The sequence below is a fragment of the Octopus sinensis genome, linkage group LG22 (genome assembly GCF_006345805.1).
Source record: "Octopus sinensis linkage group LG22, ASM634580v1, whole genome shotgun sequence".
In the NCBI taxonomy this organism is placed as follows: Eukaryota; Metazoa; Mollusca; class Cephalopoda; order Octopoda; family Octopodidae; genus Octopus; species Octopus sinensis.
Window position 1 is genome coordinate 26,415,264 of NC_043018.1, and position 23,903 is coordinate 26,439,166.

Consider the following 23,903-nt stretch of genomic DNA (forward strand, 5'->3'; position numbering starts at 1 on the left):
ATGAATAATGAAAAAAATAAGAAAAGAAAATAACAACAATAATAATAATAAATTTTATTATTTTTTTATGTGAATGTATATTGTATTTTTTATGTGATCTTATTTTTTTATATGCCACACATTTATCTCTCAGAGATTTTTGACAATCTCTGTTTTAGCATGCTGTCACATAGAGTGTAGCAATTTTAACTTAACCAGGATTTTATACACACGGAATGTTTTTTTTAGAGCCTAATTTTATTTATATTTTTGTTTCCCTTGAAACACCTTAATAAAAGATTTATGCACTTCAGTTAATGCACAATTATATTTTAATGTTTCTTTCAGAATTTTTTCTCTTGTACATTCAATTTCCCATCAATTTTCTTTCATTGTTTTTTTTTTCTTTTTTTTTGTCGTTTTCTTTTTCTTAGAAATTTTCTTATTTTCTTCGTTTGTTTGTAATCTCAAGGTAAAAATAGAAAATATCACACAAGGGTTTTGAGAAATTGATTCTTTTATTTAATTGTCAAATATAATATTGATTTATTGTTTGTTAAAAAATATTGTCCAGCTAAGGCTGTATGTAGCTTTACAGGTATGGGAAGGAACATTTATAAAACAAAAGAAACTCATTTGGATTTATGATTATCTATTTTTTCAGTATCTAAGTAATAAAAATTTATAGAAAGAAAATATTAAGTTTCATTTAAGTACCTTTTTATTTATCTTTTATTCAATGGCTTTCAAATATATTTTATTTATATACTCAAACAAAAGCCCATTATAGATTTTCATTGAAATAAATCTTGTACATTTTTTGGTATTCCTTCTCCTACCTCCTTAAAATCATTTCTTTAGGTTTCAATTTTTTTTTTTATATAACTCTCAGATAACTTTGGTATTTAGTATTCCTTAATAACGAGGTAATTAATATGTATTGATTATATTGTATATATTTATTTACACAGCATTTGATTATTCAAAGCTGTAGTTTGATAAAAAGCTTTAGTAGATAATACTGTCTTTGTAACATATTAATATCAATTTCCAATTTTTGACAATTCAAAGAGACGTCTCTATATAGAGTTCCAATTTTGAAACAACCTAACTAACGAACATTCTCAAAGGAGAATTAATTTGTCAACTATCATACTGTCTCTAAATTAAATTGACAGTTTCTAACCCAAAATAACTTTCCAATTAATTTTTATGCTCATTCTATCAACTTATAATCAACGTAACTGCCGCAGGCATGACTGTGTCATTAACAGCCATTTCCTAACAATGTAGTTCCAAGACCAATCATCCCGCTGCACAACACCTTGAGCAAGTCTCTTCAGTCATCGCCACTGGGCCAACTGAAGCGATTTTAATGAAATTTGGTAGATGTGAAGTATGCAGAATCCAGTTAACTAAATGTCTGTCTATCTGTCTGTCTGTGTGTTGAGCCAACAACTCTCCCTCTTCATTTATTTTCTGTTCACACACACATACTTGTATATGCATATAAACACACCACACACACACACACACACATACAATATATGTGTATATATATATGTATATATATATGTATATATATATATATACATACTATTATGTATATTTATACATCTCTTTGATCATTTTAATTTATTACTGCAACACAACTTTACATGTTCTTTGAAATTCATGATAAGAAAGTATTTTGGGTGATATTTTTTCTAAAATTTCCTTTTTTTTTTCCATTTTAAACACTTAAAACTAGTTCCAGTGCCAAGTTTTGTTCTGGCTGACTAAAGGGTAACAATTGTTCCTTGACAAATTTCAGAGATGCTGGTTCCAAAGGTCATATCATAATGAGCTGTCATGTTTCATTGCGCTTTCAAAGCACGTAAAATAGTTTGGAGTTATGTGGTCTGTGAATATAACCTCACAAGGTTCCATCACTTGTTATTGCTGTATATGTGGAGGCACATGGCCTAGTGGTTAGAGCAGCATATTTGCGGTCGAGGGATCGCGGGTTCGAATCTCAGACTGGGCGATGTGTGTGTTTATGGGCGAGACACCTAAGCTCCACGCAGCTCTGGCAGAAGATAATGTCAAAACTTCTGCTGACTCTTTCACCACAATTTTTTCTCATTCTTTCCTCCTGCATCTTGCAGCTCACCTGCGACGGACCGGTGTTCCATCCAGGTTGGGAACCTATACGCTCAGAAACTGGGAAACCGGCCCTTATGAGCCAGGCATGGCTCGAGAAGGAACAACCTGTTAACCTGTATTGCTGTATATAACCAAACAGTTTGCTACTTTAGCATTTCTGTTTTTTACTTAGATTTAAAACAAATAAATGATAGGTTAGCTATGGACTCACCCAGGATTAGAAACACTGGAACTTGGACCATCAGTTTCATGATACAGCTGTAGAGCCCAGCAGGGTCCCCTCCATCCAGTCCTTGATACCTGTGCTTCATCTATATCCTTGTCATTTACAAACGCAGTATTTTATCTGCCCAGCCCCCTAGGAAGTGGGCACAAAAAATCTGATCCCAGATAAAATTGGCAATATTTTTGGAAGTCAGTCAGTCACCGGCTGACACTCGCTGACGATACATTGAAGAGGCCAGGGAACAGAAGAAAGAAGACATGCACCCAACACCAGAGCTGAAGACACTTCCGAAAGGAGGTGCCCCGCCACGTCAAAACAGTAGAGAAGTAGGGGCTGAAATGGGATGTGGTTTCTCCTGACGATGTCTTGAGCTAACTGGATCCTATAAAGGAGCTGTTGTGGTAGCAGACCACGAAACACGGTTGTAATTCCTCCTTTGGCTATGTTATCAGGGCTCAGAACAGGATCAGTGATGATAGTTGCTATCTAACCATCATCACTCTCTCTTCTATGACTGACTCATTCACTCTGCCAATCACTTTACTGCTGCACATATAAACAGACACAAGCTTACATACGTGCATCTGTGCATACTTGTCTGTGTCTTTGTTTATTGCAGTTTTAATATCCCTATGTTGTTTATGTTGCATCACTCTATGTCGTATGACTTAGCAAATTGATAAGTAGAAATCGATAAAATAAGTAGCATCACTGCAGCAAGTACGGGTGTCAGTGTGGTTGGGTTTTTAATCCAATGAAAGCAGTGCCCCAGCTTGGCCACAGTCACCAAAAGAAGTGAAAGAGTAAAATAACTAAAAAATAAGTGATTTGATAAGAAATCTCAGATTGTTAAAGCAAATAACAAAACAGGAATTTATACACACACACACATTTATATATACTCTTTTACTCTTTTACTTGTTTCATTCATTTGACTGTGGCCATGCTGGAGCACCGCCTTTAGTTGAGCAAATCGACCCTGGGACTTATTCTTTGTAAGCCCAGTACTTATTCTATCGGTCTCTTTTGCCGAACCGCTAAGTGACGGTGGCGTAAACACACCAGCATCGGTTGTCAAGCAATGCTAGGAGGGACAAACACAGACACACAAACACACACACACACCACACACACACACATATATATATATATATATATATATATATATATACATATATACGACAGGCTTCTTTCAGTTTCCGTCTACCAAATCCACTCACAAGGCATTGGTCGGCCCAGGGCTATAGTAGAAGACACTTGTCCAAGATGCCACGCAGTGGGACTGAACACAGAACCATGTGGTTGGTTAGCAAGCTACTTACCACACAGCCACTCCTGCGCCTATATATATATATAAATTAATAAAGGCTAGACGCAATATAAAATCAAAAACAAAGAATTCAGCTGTCACTAATAGTGACTGAGGGTGCATTGCAGTACCTACATTGCTAGAGATAAGAGTCAATAAAACCTTATAGCCATAAACACAGCACAAGTCTATGTGCTGACAGGGAAGATAACCACCCCATAGCAAGTGAGGGTACTAAATCAGCGAGCTAATTTTGCTTGAAATTAAAGCTCATCAGTAGTACTGCTCCATCACTTATCAATATATATATATATATACATATACGTACATATATATATATATATACATATATATATATATATATATATAGACAGACAGATTGGTGTAATTGGTTAGTACACTTATCGCGAATATAAGAGATGTGGGTTTGATTCCCATGCATGCCAATGCCTACATTTTTCCCGTTGAGGGCTTATATTCCCCAGGAGACTATTTTCTTTAGTCAATGCTCAATGAATGTTTATAAGCTTAAAGCTTATAATTATCATTATTTACAGAATTTTCACTCATCACTGTCTCTTCATCTAAGGCAGCATATATATATATATATATATATATATGATGTTGGTACTTTGAGGAAAACTTTTATTTAGCAATAATAGTCAAAACATACTTTTTGCTGTTTATTAAAGCTGAAAGAAATGTTGTCTGTTTGGTAGTGGGTTCTTCTTTTTCCTCTATTTACCCTTATAACATCAAAAGGATTTTTTTCTTTTTTAAGCAATGGGATGTGAATATCTTTCGACTGAGTAGTTGTGGGTATTTATCGCTAGTTCAAAGGAAAGTTTAAAATACGTTTTACTGCACAATGTAAATAACTTGCCTCCATTGCAATTAGTCCACTTGGTTCATCTTGAGGAAATTTCTGACATGAAAATCAATATTCGCAAAGATCAAGTAATACAAACATGCTGGATCGTTTTATCTAAATTAACTCCATGGAGCAGTTGCATTTGTTTTATTGCATTTTCTAGCTGATCAATACTCACCTTGTTATTATTGAACTGTTATCTGTGTTAGTATATAAAATCTCTCAGAAATGTAATTATGATTTTTTTTTTGTTTTTGTAAAACAATTTGACATGATAAGCAAATGGTGACCTCTTATTTGGTGTCAGCACACTGAAAAAGTAAGCTAGATCAACCTGCTTTTGTTGAATCAGCAGAAAATATGATTCAAGAGACAAGGCAGTGTTATAATTAAAACTCTTTGAATTAATTGCTTTTATAACATAATTATTTTGGGAGTGTTTTTTTTTTATATGTAATTTGAATTTAAGTCTATTTCTTAAAATTAATAAAAAAAATGTATTACTTGTTAATTAGTTATTTTACACACACACACACACACACACATACACATATATACACACACATTTATACACACACACTCTCACACACACATACACATATATAATTAATTTTCGTATCTGTTGGATCATTTCCACTTCTTGGATAGCAAAAGCAAAGTCCTTCAGGTTAGATGTAATCTCTGTGTGTGTGTGTGTGTGTGTGTGTTTAATGTTGACTGCCAGAAGAATAAGTACTCAATATCATAGTAGAGATCAATGATATTTATAATTTTGGGTTGCAGGCTCAGGAATGCGTGAGTGCCATGATGTCAACTGCAAGCAAGAGATCACCAAAGTTCCCAATGCCATTCCCTGCATATCTGGGTTTATATCAGAGTGACCTCCTAGAAACCCATTTTAATAAAAGCTGAGGGGTGCCTCACTCCCAGTGGTCCAGACGCCAACCAGGAATTTCTGGGTGCTCATGGTATTTGTAGGTAGTTGTTGAACCTACACTGGTTTTATCCATCTTTTGCAGCGGTCTTGTTTATAATTCTGGTTGGAATGCAAGTTTAGTCACTGATGACATGACCGTGTGACAGTTTGTACTGGAATCCGTGATAATAGTACACAGGATCTGGAACAGGAGGTGCAGAGAGTGCAAGCACACCTGCTTTAATTCTTGGAGTGGGGATGAAAACACTTTGAATAGCCTTCTGAAAAGCTTCCTCACCAAAATGAACAACCATACAAACATTTTTAGATTGATTTGAAACAGACACAGATGTAGCTGTGTGGTAAGAAGCTTGCTTCTGAATGACATGGTCCTGGGCAAGTTCCTTCTACTATAGTCTCCTTAGGCAAGTTTCTTCTGCTATACCTCTTGAGCTGACCGAAGCTTTGTGAGTAGAAACTGAAAGATGTCCATGTTGGTGCATTTTTGATATAAAGATTTTAAAAACCAGCCTTGCTTGTGAAATATTTATGGACCTGGGTTTGCACCCCCTGAGCAAATTTCGTTCCCACACTAATATACCAGTAATACACATATTTGATCTGTCTGTGTTGTACAGACAAGGTCCCTTGTCATTCTTGCTATTGTAAAAGCCGTGTGCAGTGAACCAGTGATTGACCCCTTGGAAACATGTTCCAGACAACTCTACTCTTCATAAAAGTCATTGCAAAATAAAATAAAATAAATACAGCTGTTGTTGATATCATAAGAATTTATAAACTTTCAAGAGAATGTGAAATAATTACTTTTGGAACAATGGATCTCGGAGCCCATAAAGCTATAAATAATAGTATGTAAATATTGGCTGCCCAGCAACCTTCAACATTTGCTATTCAAAAAGGTTTTTCGACCAAATATTTACATGTTATTGTTTCATTGCTTCATGTGCTTCAAGAGGCACTATTCCCCACCAAAAAAATATAATAATAATAATAATAATCAAATGCAGCTGTGTTTTTAATCATCCACTCTAAAGACATGAATTTTAATTATTACTGCTAGATTCATAAAAAAAACCCAAAAGAACTCATTAATTCTTTGAAACTATCTCACTTTATTCACAATCTTGCTTTAACATGGTATTTTGAAATTGTTATTAAATTCTCTGAAATATTATTTCAGACAATGGTTGCGTCAAAACGCAATGCAGGAGTTCCATCAGCCATGGTTGCTCGCCAGTCATTAAATGATGAAGAATTGGTAAGTTTCCCTGACAGGCAGTCTTTTATTTATTCCTTCATCCATTTATTTTAAACATTGTTTCATAACATACGCTTTACTCTGTCAAATGTAATACATATTTATTTATATCATTTAGAATTAACAATGTATTGTATCATAGCTTTGAGAATTCAATGATGTGACCATTTATTTTTAGCATGACATTGTAGGGTAGGTGTATGAGGCTGGATCTGGCCAGTTTTATTAAAGAGGTAGTATATTTGGGTCAGATATATTCAGTTGAGCACAGAAATGTAAAACTTTCCAAATATGATAGCATGATGTATCTAGTCTGGTGCTTTCCTACTTATGCCGACTAATGTACTCTAATTTTGCTATTTCAAATAATATATATCAAGTAAGAAATATCGAAAGTTGTGATTGGTTGACAATTGCATCTTTCTGTTCAACCCTTTTAACACCAACCCACCCTGGTTCCGTGGTGGAAACTTCCTGTCTAACATTCGGATTACTTTGTCAAATATCATGCTTATTATTTATTCACATTGTTTTGAATTAATCATGCACTATCTCATTACTTTGAGAGTTCATTGATGTGGCTATATATCTTTAGAATGACATTGTAGGGTAGGTGTGAGAGGCCAGATCTAGCCATTTTGAGCATAAAACAGGTGGAATATTTGGGCTGGACATGGTCAGCTTAAATTCTTACTCAGAAGTATAGAGCATTCCAAACAAGATAGCCTGATGTATTTAGTCTGGTGTTTTCCTACTTATGCCAACTAATGCACTCTAATTTTGTTATTTTAAATAATATATCAAGTAAGAAGTATCAAAAGTTGTGATTGGTTGACAATTGCATCTTTCTGTTCAACCCTTTTGATACCAACCCACCTTAGTCTGACCCTGTTTCCATGATTCAAATTTCCTTTCTAAACCATTTAGCATTCAGATTATTCTCTGGAATGTAATATTTATTTATTCACATTGTTTTGTTTTTTTATTAATCATGCATTATTTTATAGATTCAAGATTTCAATGCTCTGATTATTTACATGTAGAATAACATTGTAGGGTAGGAGTGAGAAGTTGTATCTGACTAGTTTGAATATAAAACAGGTAGAATATTTGGGTCAGATATGGCCGTAAGTGATTAAATGTATCTCTAGAATATATTTTAAAAGTTATTTCATTGTTTATTCATGAAATATACTTCAAATCCAATTAAAATTCTTTTTAATTATCTAATTTTTTTCTTTCTTTCTTCTTATTATTTAGAAAATGCATGTTTACAAGAAAACTCTGCAAGCCTTAATCTATCCCATATCCAGCACAACCCCCCATAACTTTGTTGTCTGGACAGCAACATCCCCTACATATTGTTTTGAATGTGAGGGGTTGTTGTGGGGTTTAGCACGGCAGGGTGTTCGTTGCACAGAATGTGGAGTGAAATGCCATGAAAAATGCAAAGATCTGCTTAATGCAGATTGCCTACAAAGTGAGTATTAAAAACATAAAAGATGTTTTTCTTTCTTTTCTTTCAATATGTATTTTCATGCATGAATCTATTCGTTAACTTCTAAAGATTTCTTTAACCTTTTAGTGTTCGCATTATTCTGCCAAAATCAATGCTTCTTCATCCACATTGTTTTGAACTAGTCATGCATTATCTTGTAGCTATGAGATTTTGATGAGGTAGCTGTTAATTTTTAAAACAATATTGTAGGGTTGGTGTGAGAGACCAGATCTGGCCAGTTTGACCATAAAACAGGCAGAATACTTTTGGCCGGATATGGCCGGTTTAAATGCTAAAGGGTTAAAAAAAAACATGGTGCAATGAAGAAATCTGTACGTGGTTGAATATAAAGCTATCTTTCACATTATGGAAGTATTGTGTTCACACTATTTTCTATCTGTTATTGTTTTAATCATTGGACAATAGCCATGCTGGGGCACCACCTTCAAGGGTTAAGTCAAACAAATTATAAGCCTGGTATTGATGCTGTCATCTTTTATTGAGCCATTCAGTTACAGGGATGTCAGGAAACCAACACTGGTTATCAAGCAGAAGAAGGGCAAACACACACACACACCCAGGGCAGTGAGCTGGCAGAATCGTTAGCACGCTGGGCGAAATGCGTAGCCGTATTTCATCTGCCATTATGTTCTAAGTTCAAATTCTGCTGAGGTTGACTTTGCTTTTCATCCTTTGAGGGTCGATAAATAAAGTACCAGGTACGCACTGGGGTCGATGTAATCGACTTGATCCGTTTGTCTGTCCTTGTTTGTCCCCTCTATGTTTAGCCCCTTGTGGGTAATAAAGAAACACACACACACACACATATATATATACACACACACACACATATATATATCTATATGTGACAGTGCATGGCTCAGTGGTTAGAGAGTCAAGCTTACAATCATGAAGTTGTGAGTTCTATTCCCGGACCAGGATGAAAGGTAAAGTCGACCTCAGCAGAATTTGAACTCACAATGTAATGGCAGACAAAATACCGCTAAGCATTTCGCCCGGCGTGCTAACGTTTCTGCCAGCTCGCCGCATTCAGGCCACTCTGCAAGTTGGTTGGCATCAGGAAAAGCATCCAGCCATAAAGACCATGCCAAAGCAGACACAGAAGCTTAGTACAGTCTTCTGGTTTGTCAGCTCCTGTCAAACTGTCTGACTCATGCCATGGAAAATGGACATTTGATGATGATGGTGATGGTGATGATGGCAATGATGCTGATGATGCTGATGATAATGATGACGATGACATGTAAAGACTATGGTTTATTTGACTAAGCCTCACTCTATCGATGACTTTTGGGTGAGGATAATTCACATAATTTAGGGTATAACTGTAAATAAAATTGTAAAATATATTTCTTGAACCTATTTTTTTTGAAACCTGGTTCTTATTCTATTAGTCCCTTGTGCTGAACTGCAAAGTCATGGAGACGTAAACAAACCAACATTGGTTGTCAAGTGGTGGAATGGGGACAAACACAGAGACACACATATATATACGGTGGCTTCTTTCAGTTTCTGCTGACCAAATCCACTCACAAGGCTTTGGTCAACCTGTGGTTATAGTTGAAGACATTTGCCCAAGGTGCCATGCAGTGGGACTGAACCCAGAACCATGTGACTGAGGGGCAAACTTCTTACCATTTGGCCACGCCTGTACCTGGGAGTATAATTTTTGTCAGATGGCAATTAACTTCTCTGTCACCTTGTCAGATGGATGTTAATGTCAATGAGGTCCTTTGAAATGGCAATTAATATTACTGTGGTCTTACCACTTGACTATTAAGTCCAATGACATCTTAATAGATGGTCATTAACTTCAATGCAACCTTCCAACATAAAACGATTCCCTACCTCTGCTTTCGGTGGCCAAGCTTAATTTGTCCCTCCCTGTTTAACATCACCTCCTGTTACCTAGGATGTCTTTAGCAGAGTCCACTCTCTTGTAAATATCTCAAGTAATTCTTTGATCTGTGGCTAACTTCCTCCTACCGAGTACTTGTGAAGGATTGTTAGGTGAAACTCTTTCTCCTCTGATTAAAATGTAAAATGATAATTCTTTCTTCTCTTTTTTTTTTTCTTTTTAAAATATTATTTCAGCACTATCAGTAAAAATCAATTTCTCAAATTATGATAAAAATGATTTATGCTAGTTTAGATTTAATAAACTTACCGAAGAATAAGGATATAACCGTAACTTAGCGGTTCAGCAAAAGAGGCCGATAGAATGAGTACTAGGCTTACAAAGAATAAGTCCTGGGGTCGATTTGCTCGACTAAAGGCAGCACTCCAGCATAGCCACAGTCAAATGACTGAAACAAATAAAAGAGTAAAAGAGTATATATATTCATAATCATTAACGAGGAAAAAAAAATTGCTTTCATTAAAATTATTAAAGAAATTTCATACTTTTAGTCGTTGTAGCACTCCGTTGGTTACAACGACGAGGGTTCCAGTTGATCCAATCAACGGAACAGCCTGCTCGTGAAATTAATGTGCAAGTGGCTGAGCACTCCACAGATATGTGTACCCTTAACGTAGTTCTTGGGGAGATTCAGCATGAGATAGTGTGTGACAAGGCTGGCCCTTTGAAATACAACAGGAACAGGAAGAAAGAGAGAGAGGAAGTTGTGGTGAAAGAGTACAGCAGGGTTCGCCACCACTTCCTTGTCAGGGCCTTGTGGAGCTTTAGGTGTTTTCGCTCAATAAACACTCATAGCACTCGGTCTGGGAATCGAAACCGTGATCCCACGACTGCAAGTCTGCTGCCCTAACCAGTGGGCCATTGTGCCTCCACATACTTTCAGTAGTATCAAAAGGAAAGTTGCTACTGAATGTGGTGAAAGATAGGTAGATATGTCCATGTGAGGGTGTGTCACTATATCTTTGTGAGGGTGTGTGGGGAGGTGTCTGTGTGAGGGTGTGTAGCTGTGTGTGTGAGTATGTAGTTATGTTTGTGAGGGGGCATGTGATCATCTGTTGGGGTGCGTGGCTGTGTGTGTGGAGGTGTGTGACTGTGTGTGTGAGAGTGTGTGGCTATATGTGAGGCTGTGTGTGGGGGGGGGTATGTGTGACTGTGAAGGTGTGTGGCAATCTGTGTGAGAGTATGTGGCTGTGTGTATGTATGTGTGTGAGGGTATGTAGCTATGTCTGTGAATGTAATGTGACTGCCTGTGAGGCTGTGTGGCTTGGTGTGAGGGTGTGTGTCTACGTCTGTGTGAGGGTATGTGGCTATATATGTGTGTGGGTATACAGTTGTGTCCATGTGAGGATGAGGGTGTGTGGGTGTGTGTGTGTAAGATGTGTGGCTCTGTGCATGTAAGATGTATGGCTATGTGTGTGAGGGTGTGTGGCTATCTCTGTATGAGAGTATGTGGCTGTGTGTGTGTGTGCAAGAAGGTATGTAGTTATGTCTGTAAGGGTATGTGACTGTCTGTGAGGATGTGTGACTGTGAGGGTTGGGCGAAATGCTTAGCGGTATTTCGTCTGCCGTTATGTTGTGAGTTCAAATTCCGCCGAGGTCGACTTTGCCTTTCATCCTTTCGGGGTCGATAAATTAAGTACCAGTTACGCACTGGGGTCGATGTAATTGACTTAATACCTATGTCTGTCCTTGTTTGTCCCCTCTATGTTTAGCCCCTTGGGGGTAATAAAGAAATAGGTATGTGGCTATATCCTGGTGTGGGTATATGGTTGTGTCCATGTGAGGGTATGTGGCTGTGTGTGTGTGTGAGGGTATGTGACTGTTCGTGTGGGAGGAGGGGTATCTGTGTCTGTGTGATGATATACGGGTGTGTCCATGTGGGAGTATGTGACTCTGTCTGTGTGAGGGTATGTGTGTGTGTGTCTGTGTGTGAGTGTATGTTGCTATATATCTGTGGCCGTAACTGTGTCAGGGAATCTTGCTGTGCGTGCGAACATGCTCGAAGCATATGGTGCATATAGCTCTGAATAACTTTTCCAAAATACATTGAACTAATCATTATTATTGATTTCATTTACTGGAATATTGTTTAAAATATCGCCTTTAACAAATACAGCTGTAGATAATTTTAAGTGCTACACACGTAATTGAGACTTAAGCTTCCCCAAAACGGAATTCATTTTATCTTTAACAATATTTAGTTGATCGAAGCTACACACTTTCATAGTGACAGGTGGGGGCGTGAGAGAGAGAGAAAATATTCCTGTTTCTGACAGTGAATAAGACACGGCCTGTTAGGCTTAACCCTTTAGCATTCAAATTATTACTCTGTCAAATCTATCGCTTATTTATTCACGTTGTTTTGAATTAATCATGCATTATCTGTTTCTTTATTACCCACATGGGGGCTAAACATAAGAGGGACAAACAAGGACAGACAAACGGATTAAGTCGATTACATCGACTCCAGTGCGTAACTGGTACTTAATTTATCGACCCCAAAAGGACGAAAGGCAAAGTCGACCTCGGCGGAATTTGAACTCAGAACATAAAGACAGACGAAATACCTATTTCTTTACTACCCACAAGGGGCTAAACATAGAGGGGACAAACAAGGACAGACAAATGGATTAAGTCGATTACATCGACTCCAGTGCGTAACTGGTACTTAATTTATCGACCCCGAAAGGACAAAAGGCAAAGTCGACCTCGGCAGAATTTGAACTCAGAACATAAAGGCGAATGAAATGCCGCTAAGCATTTTGCATGGCATGCTAACTATTCTGCCAGCTCACCACCCTTATCTTGTAGCTTTGAGATTTCGATGATATCTTTTACCATTTGTCTCCCACTTATTTCCATCGTTAGACTGTGGCTATGCTGGGGTACGCCTTGAAGAATTTTTGGCTATGCTGGGGTATGCCTTGAAGAATTTTTAATCAAACAAATCGACCCCAGTACTTTTCTATTTTAAAGCATAGTGCTTATTTTATTGATATCTTTTGCTGAACCACTAGGTTATGGGGATGTCAACACACCAACACCATTTACCAAGTGGTGGTGGTGGGGGAGGCAAACATAGACACATAGAAATACACTCAAATCGTCATCATCATTATTTAACGTCCATTGTCCATGCTGCCATGGTTCGGACGGTTTGAACAGAGCTGAGGAGCTGCATCAAACTCCAGCCTGATTTGGCATGGTCCCTATGGCTGGATGTTCTTCTTAACACCAACCACTTTACAGAGTTGGCATTATACATGATGGGCTGCTTTCAGTTTCCATCTACCAAATCCACTCATAAGGCTTTGGTCAGCCCAAGACTGCAGTAGAAGGCACATGCCCAAGGTGACATGCAGTGGGATTGAACCTGGAACCAGGTGGTTGGGAAGCAAACTTCTTATTCTTACCATACAGCCATACCTGCACCTACACACACACACACACACACACACACATATATATATATATAATATATATATATATATATATTCATATATATGCATGTCTGTGAATGTGTGTATATAGTAGACATCCACACATTTCCTGTTGACAAAATTCCACTTAGAATGCATTCTTGAAACAGGAGCCACAAACAAGGTGTCACATCATCATCATCATTGTTCAACCGTGGTCGAGACAATGGAATTTACCATGCTATGCCAGACTTCACGGTCCATCATAGCATTACGGAGGTCCTGTTGCTGGATGCCTGTATCCCCAGAGATTATGTAGGAGAGTGTGTGACCTCTGGTATTGTGAGTAGATGGCTTCTAGAGGAGAAGAGTAGAAATTGTCTCGTTTTCAACTCTACAACAATGTCCAGCAAACTGGACTCTCCTACCTTTCACAAGAGATGACAAAGGTGGTAGTTTCCCATATATTTGCATTTTGGTTGGATGACGCTTCCACGAGAGATTTTGAGCTCTCATAAGGAAGCAAGTGTAAGTTCCATCCAACCGCCTCTCGAGCTTCTTTGATAACATCCAGGTTTCTGAACCACATAGTAGAATTGGTTCGATTGTGGCTTTGAAGATTTCAAGTGTAACTTACACCCCAAGGTGTCATACATTGGCATGAAACTTGGACCCACTCTCCGATAACATTTTTATTTATTTATTTTTGTTGAGAAATTAGTTTACCAGTCTTGCCCTTTCTCAATGATAAACTGGTCGCTCTTCTGATGAATAAGTCTGTTCTTGAAATCTTTTGCCATTACTATTTGAGTGCTAAAAATCTGTAATTTCTGACTATGAGCCGAGCCCCAAAGTATTAAGATCTCAAGTAAAATCATTTGCTATCGGTCCAAACTACTTAATTATTACTTAAGAAGAGGGAAATGGCAGAGGTGGCTGAACTACGTAACATTGTCAAGAAAATAACTATTTCTATTCTATCCCTCTGATCTTGTTCCCTTTGATCTGCAAAATGTTCTGTTCCAAGCTGCTTACACTATTCTTGCTACTAATTTACAGAAAACTACTGTTGCCAATTTATTTGTATTTCTTTTACAAGAATTTCTTCTGTGAAGTATTTTACTTGAAATTACTTTAAAGTTATCCGACGGGAAGATTTCCTTCCAACTATTAATATAGGTTAAGTAGAAGAAAAGTTCTCATTAGATATCTGATGAGAAACGAAATATATCTATATCATGTATGTGTATATATATATATATATATATATATATATGTATAGAAAGAGAGAGATATAGATACACACACATACATACATATAGAAATACACACACATATATATACACATACATAAATAGACATATATATATATACACATTCATATATATATATACATATATATATACACACACATACATATATGTATATATATATATACATATATATATATACACACACACACATATATATATATATATATATACATACATACACACGTCTATATATATATATACACACACATATGTACATATATATATATATGTATATATATATATATATATATATATATATATATATATATATATATACATGCATATATATACACACACACACATATATATACATACACACATCTATATATATATATACATGCACACACACACATCTATGTATCTATGTATGTGTGTGTGTGTATGTGTGTGTGTGTGTGTGTAATGCCATTTTAAAAGCATTAGAAAACTATAACGACCGTATAATTGGCAACCTTTGAGCCAGCCTCAGTCAGTTTCACTTTAAATGATACAGCAACATGGCCAAAAGATTCTGAAGATAATCTTGTAGTGGCTGTATAATTTGACTTGCCGAACATTTTGAGGGAGAAAAAAAAAATTTGTCTTTCTACAAATTATCCAAACTGAATGGCCAAACCATGCACAGTTTTTATTTGTTCTTCATTTGCTTTGTATCTATTTTGTATTTTTTCTCTCTTAGCTTTTTTTTTATTTGTTTCTCCTTATTTCCCTCTGTCTCTCTCTCTCCCTCTATATGTGTATGTATGTTTATATATATATGCTTTCCAACCACATGGTTCTGGGTTCACTTCCACTGCATGGCACCTTGGGCAAGAGCCTTCTACTACAGTATCACACTGACCAGAGCCTTGTGAGTGGATTTGGTCAACAGAAACTGAAGGCAGCGAGCTGGCAGAAACGTTAGCACACCGGGCAAAATGCTTAGCGGTATTTCATCTGCCATTACGTTCTGAGTTCAAATTCCACCATGGTTTACTTTACCTTTCATCCCTTCAGGATCGATAAATTAAGTACCAGTTACGCACTGGGGTTGATGTAATCAATTTAATCCCTTTGTCTGTCCTTGTTTGTCCCCTTGTGGACAGTAAAGAAATAAGAAACTGAAAGAAGCCTGTTTTATATGTGCATGTGTGTACGTGTGTGTGTGTTTGTTTGTTTGTTCCCCACCATTACATGACAACTATTGTTGGTTTGTTTATGTCCCCATGACTTAGCAATTTGGCAAAAGCGACTGATAGCATAAGTACCAGGCTTTAAAAGAACATAAGTACCAGGGTCGATTTATTCAACTAAAAAAAAAAAATCCTTGAAGGTGGTGCCCCTGCATGACTCAATCTAAAGACTGAAGTAAGTAAAAGATAATATATCTATATATATGTATATATGTGTATATATATATATATATATATATATATATATATATATGTATGTATATACTGGTTATGGCTATTTATTGATCCTTTATTCCCCTGAAGGTGATGAGGAAAATCTTCTAATTTTCTGTGAACCATGTACATATTCAGTTTTAATGGAATAGTTATTCTTGGACATAATTGTGCAAATAAAGATGGCTTAGCATTAGCATATGATTTCACAGGTAACGATTTGCATTCAGTTCTAGAAAGACAACCCTTGTTTTTTTTCCTTTTTGTCATTCTTGAAATTTTTACAAATCTGTTCCATTTTACAGGGGCTGCTGAAAAAAGCTCCAAGCATGGAGCTGAAGATAAAACCCATAATATAATCATGGCAATGAAAGATAGAATGAAAGCACGCGAAAAGAATAAACCTGAAATATTTGAGCTTATCCGGTAAGATTTTTTCTTTTTTGTTTACCAATAATTGATGCATGTGTGGTTAAGAAGCTTGCTTTGCAACAACAAGGTTTTGGGTTCAACTTCACCACATGACCCCTAGAACAAATGCCAGGTTTTTTTTTTAGTTGCTGCCACAGATTTTCGTTGGTTTTTTTATTCAATTTTGTTCCAACTGTTTTCAAATTTGGCTTTAACTGATTTCATCATCATCATCATTTAACCTCCGTTTTCCATGCTAGCATGGGTTGAACGGTTCGACCAGGGTCTGGAAACCCAGGAAGCTGCACCAGGCTCAAGTCTGATCTGGCAGTGTTTCTACAGCCGGATGCCCTTCCTAACGCCAACCACTCCGAAAGTGTAGTGGGTGCTTTTTACGTGCCACCGACACAAGGGCCAGAGGAAGCTGGCAACGTCCACGATTGGATGGTGCTCTTTACGTGCCACCACCAGCGTGTATGAAAATGACATCCGTTTTTGCCATAATTTTTGGTTCACTAAAACCTTGCAGACGAAATTCAACCAACCTCAGTTGTGTAGGAAGCCAGTCGCAAGGACCATTCATAGTTCTGGCTGGTAGATGTAATTCATTGCCCAATTTACTGACATCAGATGGCCTTAGAGGCTGTTACCAGCATTTAAATCTGAGCTTTGGTGTGAGGGTAACTTCATTCCTCCTTCCCCACACCCAGCATTCTCAGGGTCTATGGGAAATGGCTATGGACATTTCCCTTCTTTAAGTAAGTGATGTCTGAAAGAAAAAAAAGAAAATTAATAAATAAACATATATATATAACAGGGTCAGACGTGGCTGTGTGGTTAGACGTTTTCATCCCAACCACATGGTTCTGGGTTCAGTCCCACTGCATGGCACCTTGGGCAAGTGTCATCTACTAAAGCCTCAGGCTGATCGAGGCCTTGTGAGTGGATTTGGTAGGCGGAAACTAAAAGAAGCTCATTGTATGTGTGTCTTTGTGTCTGGCTTTCAAATTCCTGTTTTCTGATCAGAATGCATCAAAAATGATTTCTTATTCCTAATTTGAGAATTTGGAATGGCAGGCATTCTGTAAAGCAGTTGGTAACACTATCAACTGCAAAGCAATAAATGTATGGCTCAAGTCCAACTGGTGAATCTATCATCCTGCATTCATTTCTATCACAAACTGACTCTTAAAACACATCATGCCATTTCTCTTAACCTTATCGACCACTCAGTCATAGCCAAGTACTGTGTGGGATGATGTAACACCCAGGAGCACAATTCTGTCATCCAATAATTGATAGATGTCAGCTTTGAAAAAAATTGATATCTGTATTTTATAAAATGCGTATGCATTGGAAATATTATGCCACAGCAGAAACCATTTCCAACATCAAACAACTGAAGTTCCTCTGTTGCCCTCCTATGGACTTTTCTTGCCAAGTCTAAATCACCAATACAATAATTTATTCTGGATTTCATTTCATGTGTGTGTGTGTGTGTGGTGTGTGTGTTGTGTGTGTGTGGGTATGGATGTGTGGTAAGAAGTTTCCTTCCCAACCAAATGGTCTGGGTTCAGTCCCACTGTGTGGCACTGAAGCTGAGTGTCTTTTGCTATAGCCCTAGGCTGACCAAAGCCTTGTGGTAGATGGAAACTGAAAGAAGCTCATTATTTATGTGTGTGTGTGTGTGTGTGTAAGTGTCTGCGCATGCATGCAAATGCATGTGTGGTGCTCTCTTTTTGATTTGACATAGTGCAATAGTTGAAAATGATTGTTACCATCATGCAAGTGAAGTCCTTAGTTTGCAGTTTTCTTTGAAAGCATGTCTGATTATGGGGAAATATTACCTCACTTGGAAACAGGTGAAGGTTGGCATAGTTAATGGCATGGAAATAATATTTACAGCATAGCTAAGATGACTGTTAGTTGTAACCTTATAATAAAATCTTAATTCCTCTTCAGCTGGGAACCACATCAATATTGAACAGCTGATCCAGAGATTTCCGTTTCTCTGTCAATTTCTGTCTATTTTTGGCTGACAATATTTTAACATTAGAATAGCAAGCACTGGTTATTTTGGGTTTCCTGTATTCTCGCCTCAAGAAATTTCCATTCTGTATTTATGTATATATATTGAACTTTAAAATAATTTATTTAAAGCCATCCAATATCACAAACTCTGACCATTGTTGTAAGTGATATTATCTATCCCAAAAGTGACAAGGGAGTTCTTAGTTGCCAGTCTTTTGTTTAGCTGTTTTTCTAATTCTGGCTTGATATTTCCAACATACTGTTATATTTTTTCTTGCCCATCCTCCCTGAAGATCTTTCTTTTTTTTTCTTGGAAATTTAATAAAAAAAATTTTCCTAAAAATTGAAATAAGCTATAAAGTTTCAATTTTCTGACAAAAATCTTTATATTTTTCTGTATACATTTCTCCATCTTTCTTGCTCTCTTTCGCTTTCTCTCTCTCTCTCTCTCTCTCTCTCTCTCTCTCTCTCTCTCTCTCTCTCTCTCTCTCTCTCTCTCTCTCTCTCTCTCTCTCTCTCTCTCTCTCTCTCTCTCTCTCTCTCTCTCTCTATCTATCTATCTATCTATCTATCTCTATATATATATATACTTTATTTAAAAGCAGCAGAAATTCAACAAAACCTGTTACTTGGAGTTTCACGTTCCTGTTCGTCGGACAGTTTTGTGAAAACTCCGGGTAACAGTTTTGTTGAATTTCTGCTGCTTTTAAATAAATATATATATATATATATATATATATATAAGGGTCTGGAAGCTTAAAGCCCCTGCGAATTTAGAGATATGTTACTTGAAGCCTTTGACGAAGTGGAAGGGGGTATAGCTACCATGGGTAGAAGACAACTGGACGTTTCTGAGGGACAACCTGCTGAAAGCCGCTGACCAGATCTGTGGCTGGTGCAAAGTCCCCTTAAGACCCAAATAACGTGGTGGTGGAAATAATTGTTTTGACAGGGCTATTAGACAAAAGAAACAGGCTTGGAAGGCCTGGAAGAACGGTGGTAGCAGGGAAGGGTATCAGACTGCCAGAAGGGAAGCTAGGAGACAGTCTATCTAGCCGAGGGGAAGCAGATAAGAGAAAATTTGCCAATGTCCTGCGCCGTGAGGATGAAAGACTTGAGGTATTTCGTGTTGCAAGACAGTGGTGAGAGAGAATCGTGATGTGGTAGGAGAGAAATGTGTTCGCATGGAGGATGGTTCACTTGCACTAAATGAGGATGCAAAGAGAGAAGCTGGAGACGCCACTATGAAAGGTTACTGAATGAGGAAAATGAATGGGATAAAGAGAGTCTGCCGAATGTTGACCCTACAGAGGGACCAGCTATCCGAGTTGATAGTTCCGTGGTAGCTAAGGCAATTAGAAGCATGAAGACAGGAAAGCCCCAGGCCCATCAGAATTACTGCAGAGATGCTCAAAATATCTGGCAGTGTCGGCTATAACCTAGTCACCCGTATAGTCAACCAGGTGATACACGAAGGAGTCATACCCAATGACTGGTGCAGCAGCATACTAGTCAACTGCTACAAAGGTAAAGGTGATGCCCTAGATACAAATAATTACAGAGGTATCAAGCTGTTGGATCAAGTAATGAAGGTTACGGAGAGGGTCATAGCCCAACTAATTAGAGAGAGAGTTAGTTTAGATGAGATGCAGTTTGGGTTCGTGCCAGGAAAAAGTACCACTGATGCTATATTCCTGGTAAGGCGCAGCTGCAGGAGAAATACCTAGCCAAAGATAAGCCCCTGTACCTGGCTTTCGTTGACATGGAGAAAGCTTTTGATAGGGTCCCCCGATCCCTTATCTGGTGGTCAATGAGGAAACTAGGGATAGATGAATGGCTGGTGAGGACTGTGCAAGCCATGTACAGAGATGCCGTAAGTAAGGTTAGGGTTGGCAACATGTACACAGAAGAATTCAAAGTAGAGGTTGGGGTCCACCAGGGTTCAGTACTCAGCCCCCTCCTATTTATCATAGTACTCTCCAGGCAATTACGGAGGAATTCAAGACAGGCTGTCCCTGGGAGCTCCTCTACGCTGACGACCTTGCTCTTATTGCTGAGTCACTATCAGAACTGGAGGAGAAGTTCCAGGTGTGGAAGGAGGGTTAGAATCAAGGGGCCTTAGAGTCAACCTAGCTAAAACCAAAGTACTAATAAGTAGAAAGGTAGACAATCCACAAATATCTTCAGGAAGATGGCCCTGCTCGATCTGTAGAAAAGGTGTAGGTAGAAACTCTATAAGATGTACCCAGTGTAAGCTATGGACACATAAGAGGTGCAGCAATGTCAAAGGTAGGCTAACTGGGAAGATAGTTTTTGTATGTGGCAGATGCTCGGGAGCATTAACCTCCGAAAATCTGCAGAAAACAACTTCCGTCACTTTCCAGGGGGAAAAACTAGAAGTAGTTGATAGCTTCCGTATCTAGGTGACCAAGTCAGTAGTGGGGGTGGGTGCGCTGAAAGTGTAACTGCTAGAATAAGAATAGCCTGGGCAAAGTTTAGGGAGCTCTTACCTCTGCTGGTGACTAAAGGCCTCTCGCTCAGAGTAAAAGGCAGACTGTATGATGCGTGTGTACGAACAGCCATGCTACATGGCAGCGAAACATGGGCTGTGACTGCTGAGGACATGCGTAAGCTCGTGAGGAATGAAGCCAGTATGCTCCGATGGATGTGTAATGTCAGTGTACATACTCGACAGAGCGTTAGCACCTTGAGAGAAATGTTGTACCTAAGAAGCATCAGTTGTGGTGTGCAAGAGAGACGATTGCGCTGGTATGGTCATGTGGCGAGAATGGATGAAGATAGGTGTGTGGAGAAAGTGCCAATCCCTAGCAGTTGAGGGAACCCGTGGAAGAGGTAGACCCAGGAAAACCTGGGACGAGGTGGTGAAGCACGACCTTCGAACTTTAGGCCTCACTGAGGAAATGACCAGAGACCGAGACCTTTGGAAATATTCTGTACGTGAGAAGACCAGGCAGGACAAGTGAGCCCAGCCCACTTATGAATGCCTTTCCTCCCTTGGACACAAAGACCGGTTGAGGCAAGCGAAGTCGATATAGAACCTCATCCGACGACAGACACCCATCCCAACCCCCCATGCTTGCGAAGACATGTTGGGGCAACGAAATCGAAATCGAAACCGAATTGAACCAGCCAGGATCCCTGGCCTGGTGGTACGTAAAAAGCACTATCCGACTCGGGGCCGTGGCACGTAAAATACTCTCCAATGCGACCGTACGACAGGCACCCATGCCAACCCCCTTTGCTTGTGAAGACATGTTGGGGCAAGCGAAATCGAAATCGAATTGAACCAGCCAGGATCCCTGGTCTGGTGGTACGTAAAAAGCACTATCCTCGACTCGTGGCCGTGGCACGTAAAATACTCCAATGCGACCGTACGACAGGCACCCTTGCCAACCCCCTTTGCTTGTGAAGACATGTTGGGGCAAGCGAAATCGAAATCGAATTGAACCAGCCAGGATCCCTGGTCTGGTGGTACGTAAAAAGCACTATCCGACTCGTGGCCGATGCCAGCACCACCGCCTCGACTGCTTCCGTGCCGGTGGCACATAATACAACCCAATCTGACTGTGGCCGTTGCCAGCCCCGCCTGGCACCTGTGCAGGTGGCACGTAAAAAGCACACCCACTACACTCACGGAGTGGTTGGCGTTAGGAAGGGCATCCAGCTGTAGAAACATTGCCAAATTAGACTGGAGCCTGGTGCAGCCTTCTGGCTTCCCAGAACCCCGGTCGAACCGTCCAACCCATGCTAGCATGGAGAACGGACGTTAAACGACGATGATGATGATGATGATATATATATATATATATATACATATATATATAGAAAATAGTAAAGAGTGAAAAAACTACAGAAGGTTTGTTTTATAAGGTTAAAGAATATATTTGAGTCATTACGTCAGAAGAATGTTATAAAATTCTTTCATACAGTAACATAGTTTTTGAAGAAATTACCGGTTTCGTGTTAACTTTTCAAATTTCTCAAATGTCTTTATCTACATCGTGTTATGTCTTCATATATATATATCTGCATTTTTTTACAATTTTAGGCAAGTTTTTGGTGTTGATAAGAAATCACATTCAGGTCATATGAAAGCTGTGAAACAGAGTGTGCTTGATGGAACTTCGAAATGGTCAGCTAAAATTGCCATTACGGGTAAGTTTACCTTTGAATTCAGCCCAGTAATCCTCCATGTTAATCCACATTTTATGTTTATTCAGTAATTAATTAATTAATTATCAACCCATTGGCATTCAGATTACTCTGTCAAATGAAATGTATATGTATTCTGATTGCTTGGAATTAATTGTGCATTATATCATTGCTTCGAAATTTCAATGTGGTGGTCGCTTATTTTTACAGAGACATTGTAGAGTAGATGCAGGAGGCTTGATTTGGCTAATTTTTAACAGGTGGACTATTTTGGCTAGATATGGCCAGTTTAAATGCTAAAAAGTAAGCTCAAAAATTCATGAAATTATTGCATGTACATTTTCCTAATTACCGAAGCCAGATATTAGGACTTAAATGTGTATATATTTTTCTAACTACTTATGTTGGATATTTGTATATAATATATATATATATATATATATTTCAACAATTGAGGGTAAAATTAATTAATTAATCAATTTCACCAAGTGTTCAGTATGCAAAGGGACCATTTAAGGCGAATTTAAATTATTACATTATATAAAAGGGCTTAGTAAAATAAATTACTTTGCCGCATACTGAACTCATTAGAAATAGCAGCTAAAAAAACATTTATAAAACTATTTCTAATACTTAAAGAAAACCTCTCTCATATAGTGTTTGCTCAATTCAACTCACGGAAGTTGAATTGAGCAAACACTATATGAGAGAGGTTTTCTTTAAGTATTAGAAATAGTTTTATAAATGTTTTTTTAGCTGCTATTTCTAATGAGTTCAGTATGCGGCAAAGTAATTTATTTTACTAAGCCCTTTTATATAATATATATATATATATATATATATATATATTATATATATATAAATAATAAATAAATATGACCGCGTGTGTACCGTTGGCGATTTTTTTTACCTCCGTCTTCCCTTCCTCGATTTCTTATGTTTCTGACGAAGAGGTCCGCTCGAAATGTTAAATCCTCTTTCTTTCCTTTCCTGAGTGGGGAAATGTAAA

At 38.0% G+C, this 23,903-nt stretch overlaps 1 protein-coding gene across 5 annotated transcripts in view; it reads left to right on the plus strand.

Annotated features, from left to right (window-relative positions):
* The window catches only part of LOC115223136 (protein unc-13 homolog B-like), a 201,774-nt gene that overhangs the window by 60,479 nt on the left and 117,392 nt on the right, over positions 1-23,903 (plus strand). For all 5 annotated transcript variants that reach the window (XM_036512227.1, XM_036512231.1, XM_036512228.1 and 2 more), the window contains 4 exons: positions 6,648-6,725; positions 7,986-8,205; positions 16,585-16,705; positions 22,791-22,897. In XM_036512227.1, the coding sequence (XP_036368120.1) occupies positions 6,648-6,725; positions 7,986-8,205; positions 16,585-16,705; positions 22,791-22,897 (526 nt within the window). The remainder of the gene's footprint in view (positions 1-6,647; positions 6,726-7,985; positions 8,206-16,584; positions 16,706-22,790; positions 22,898-23,903) is intronic.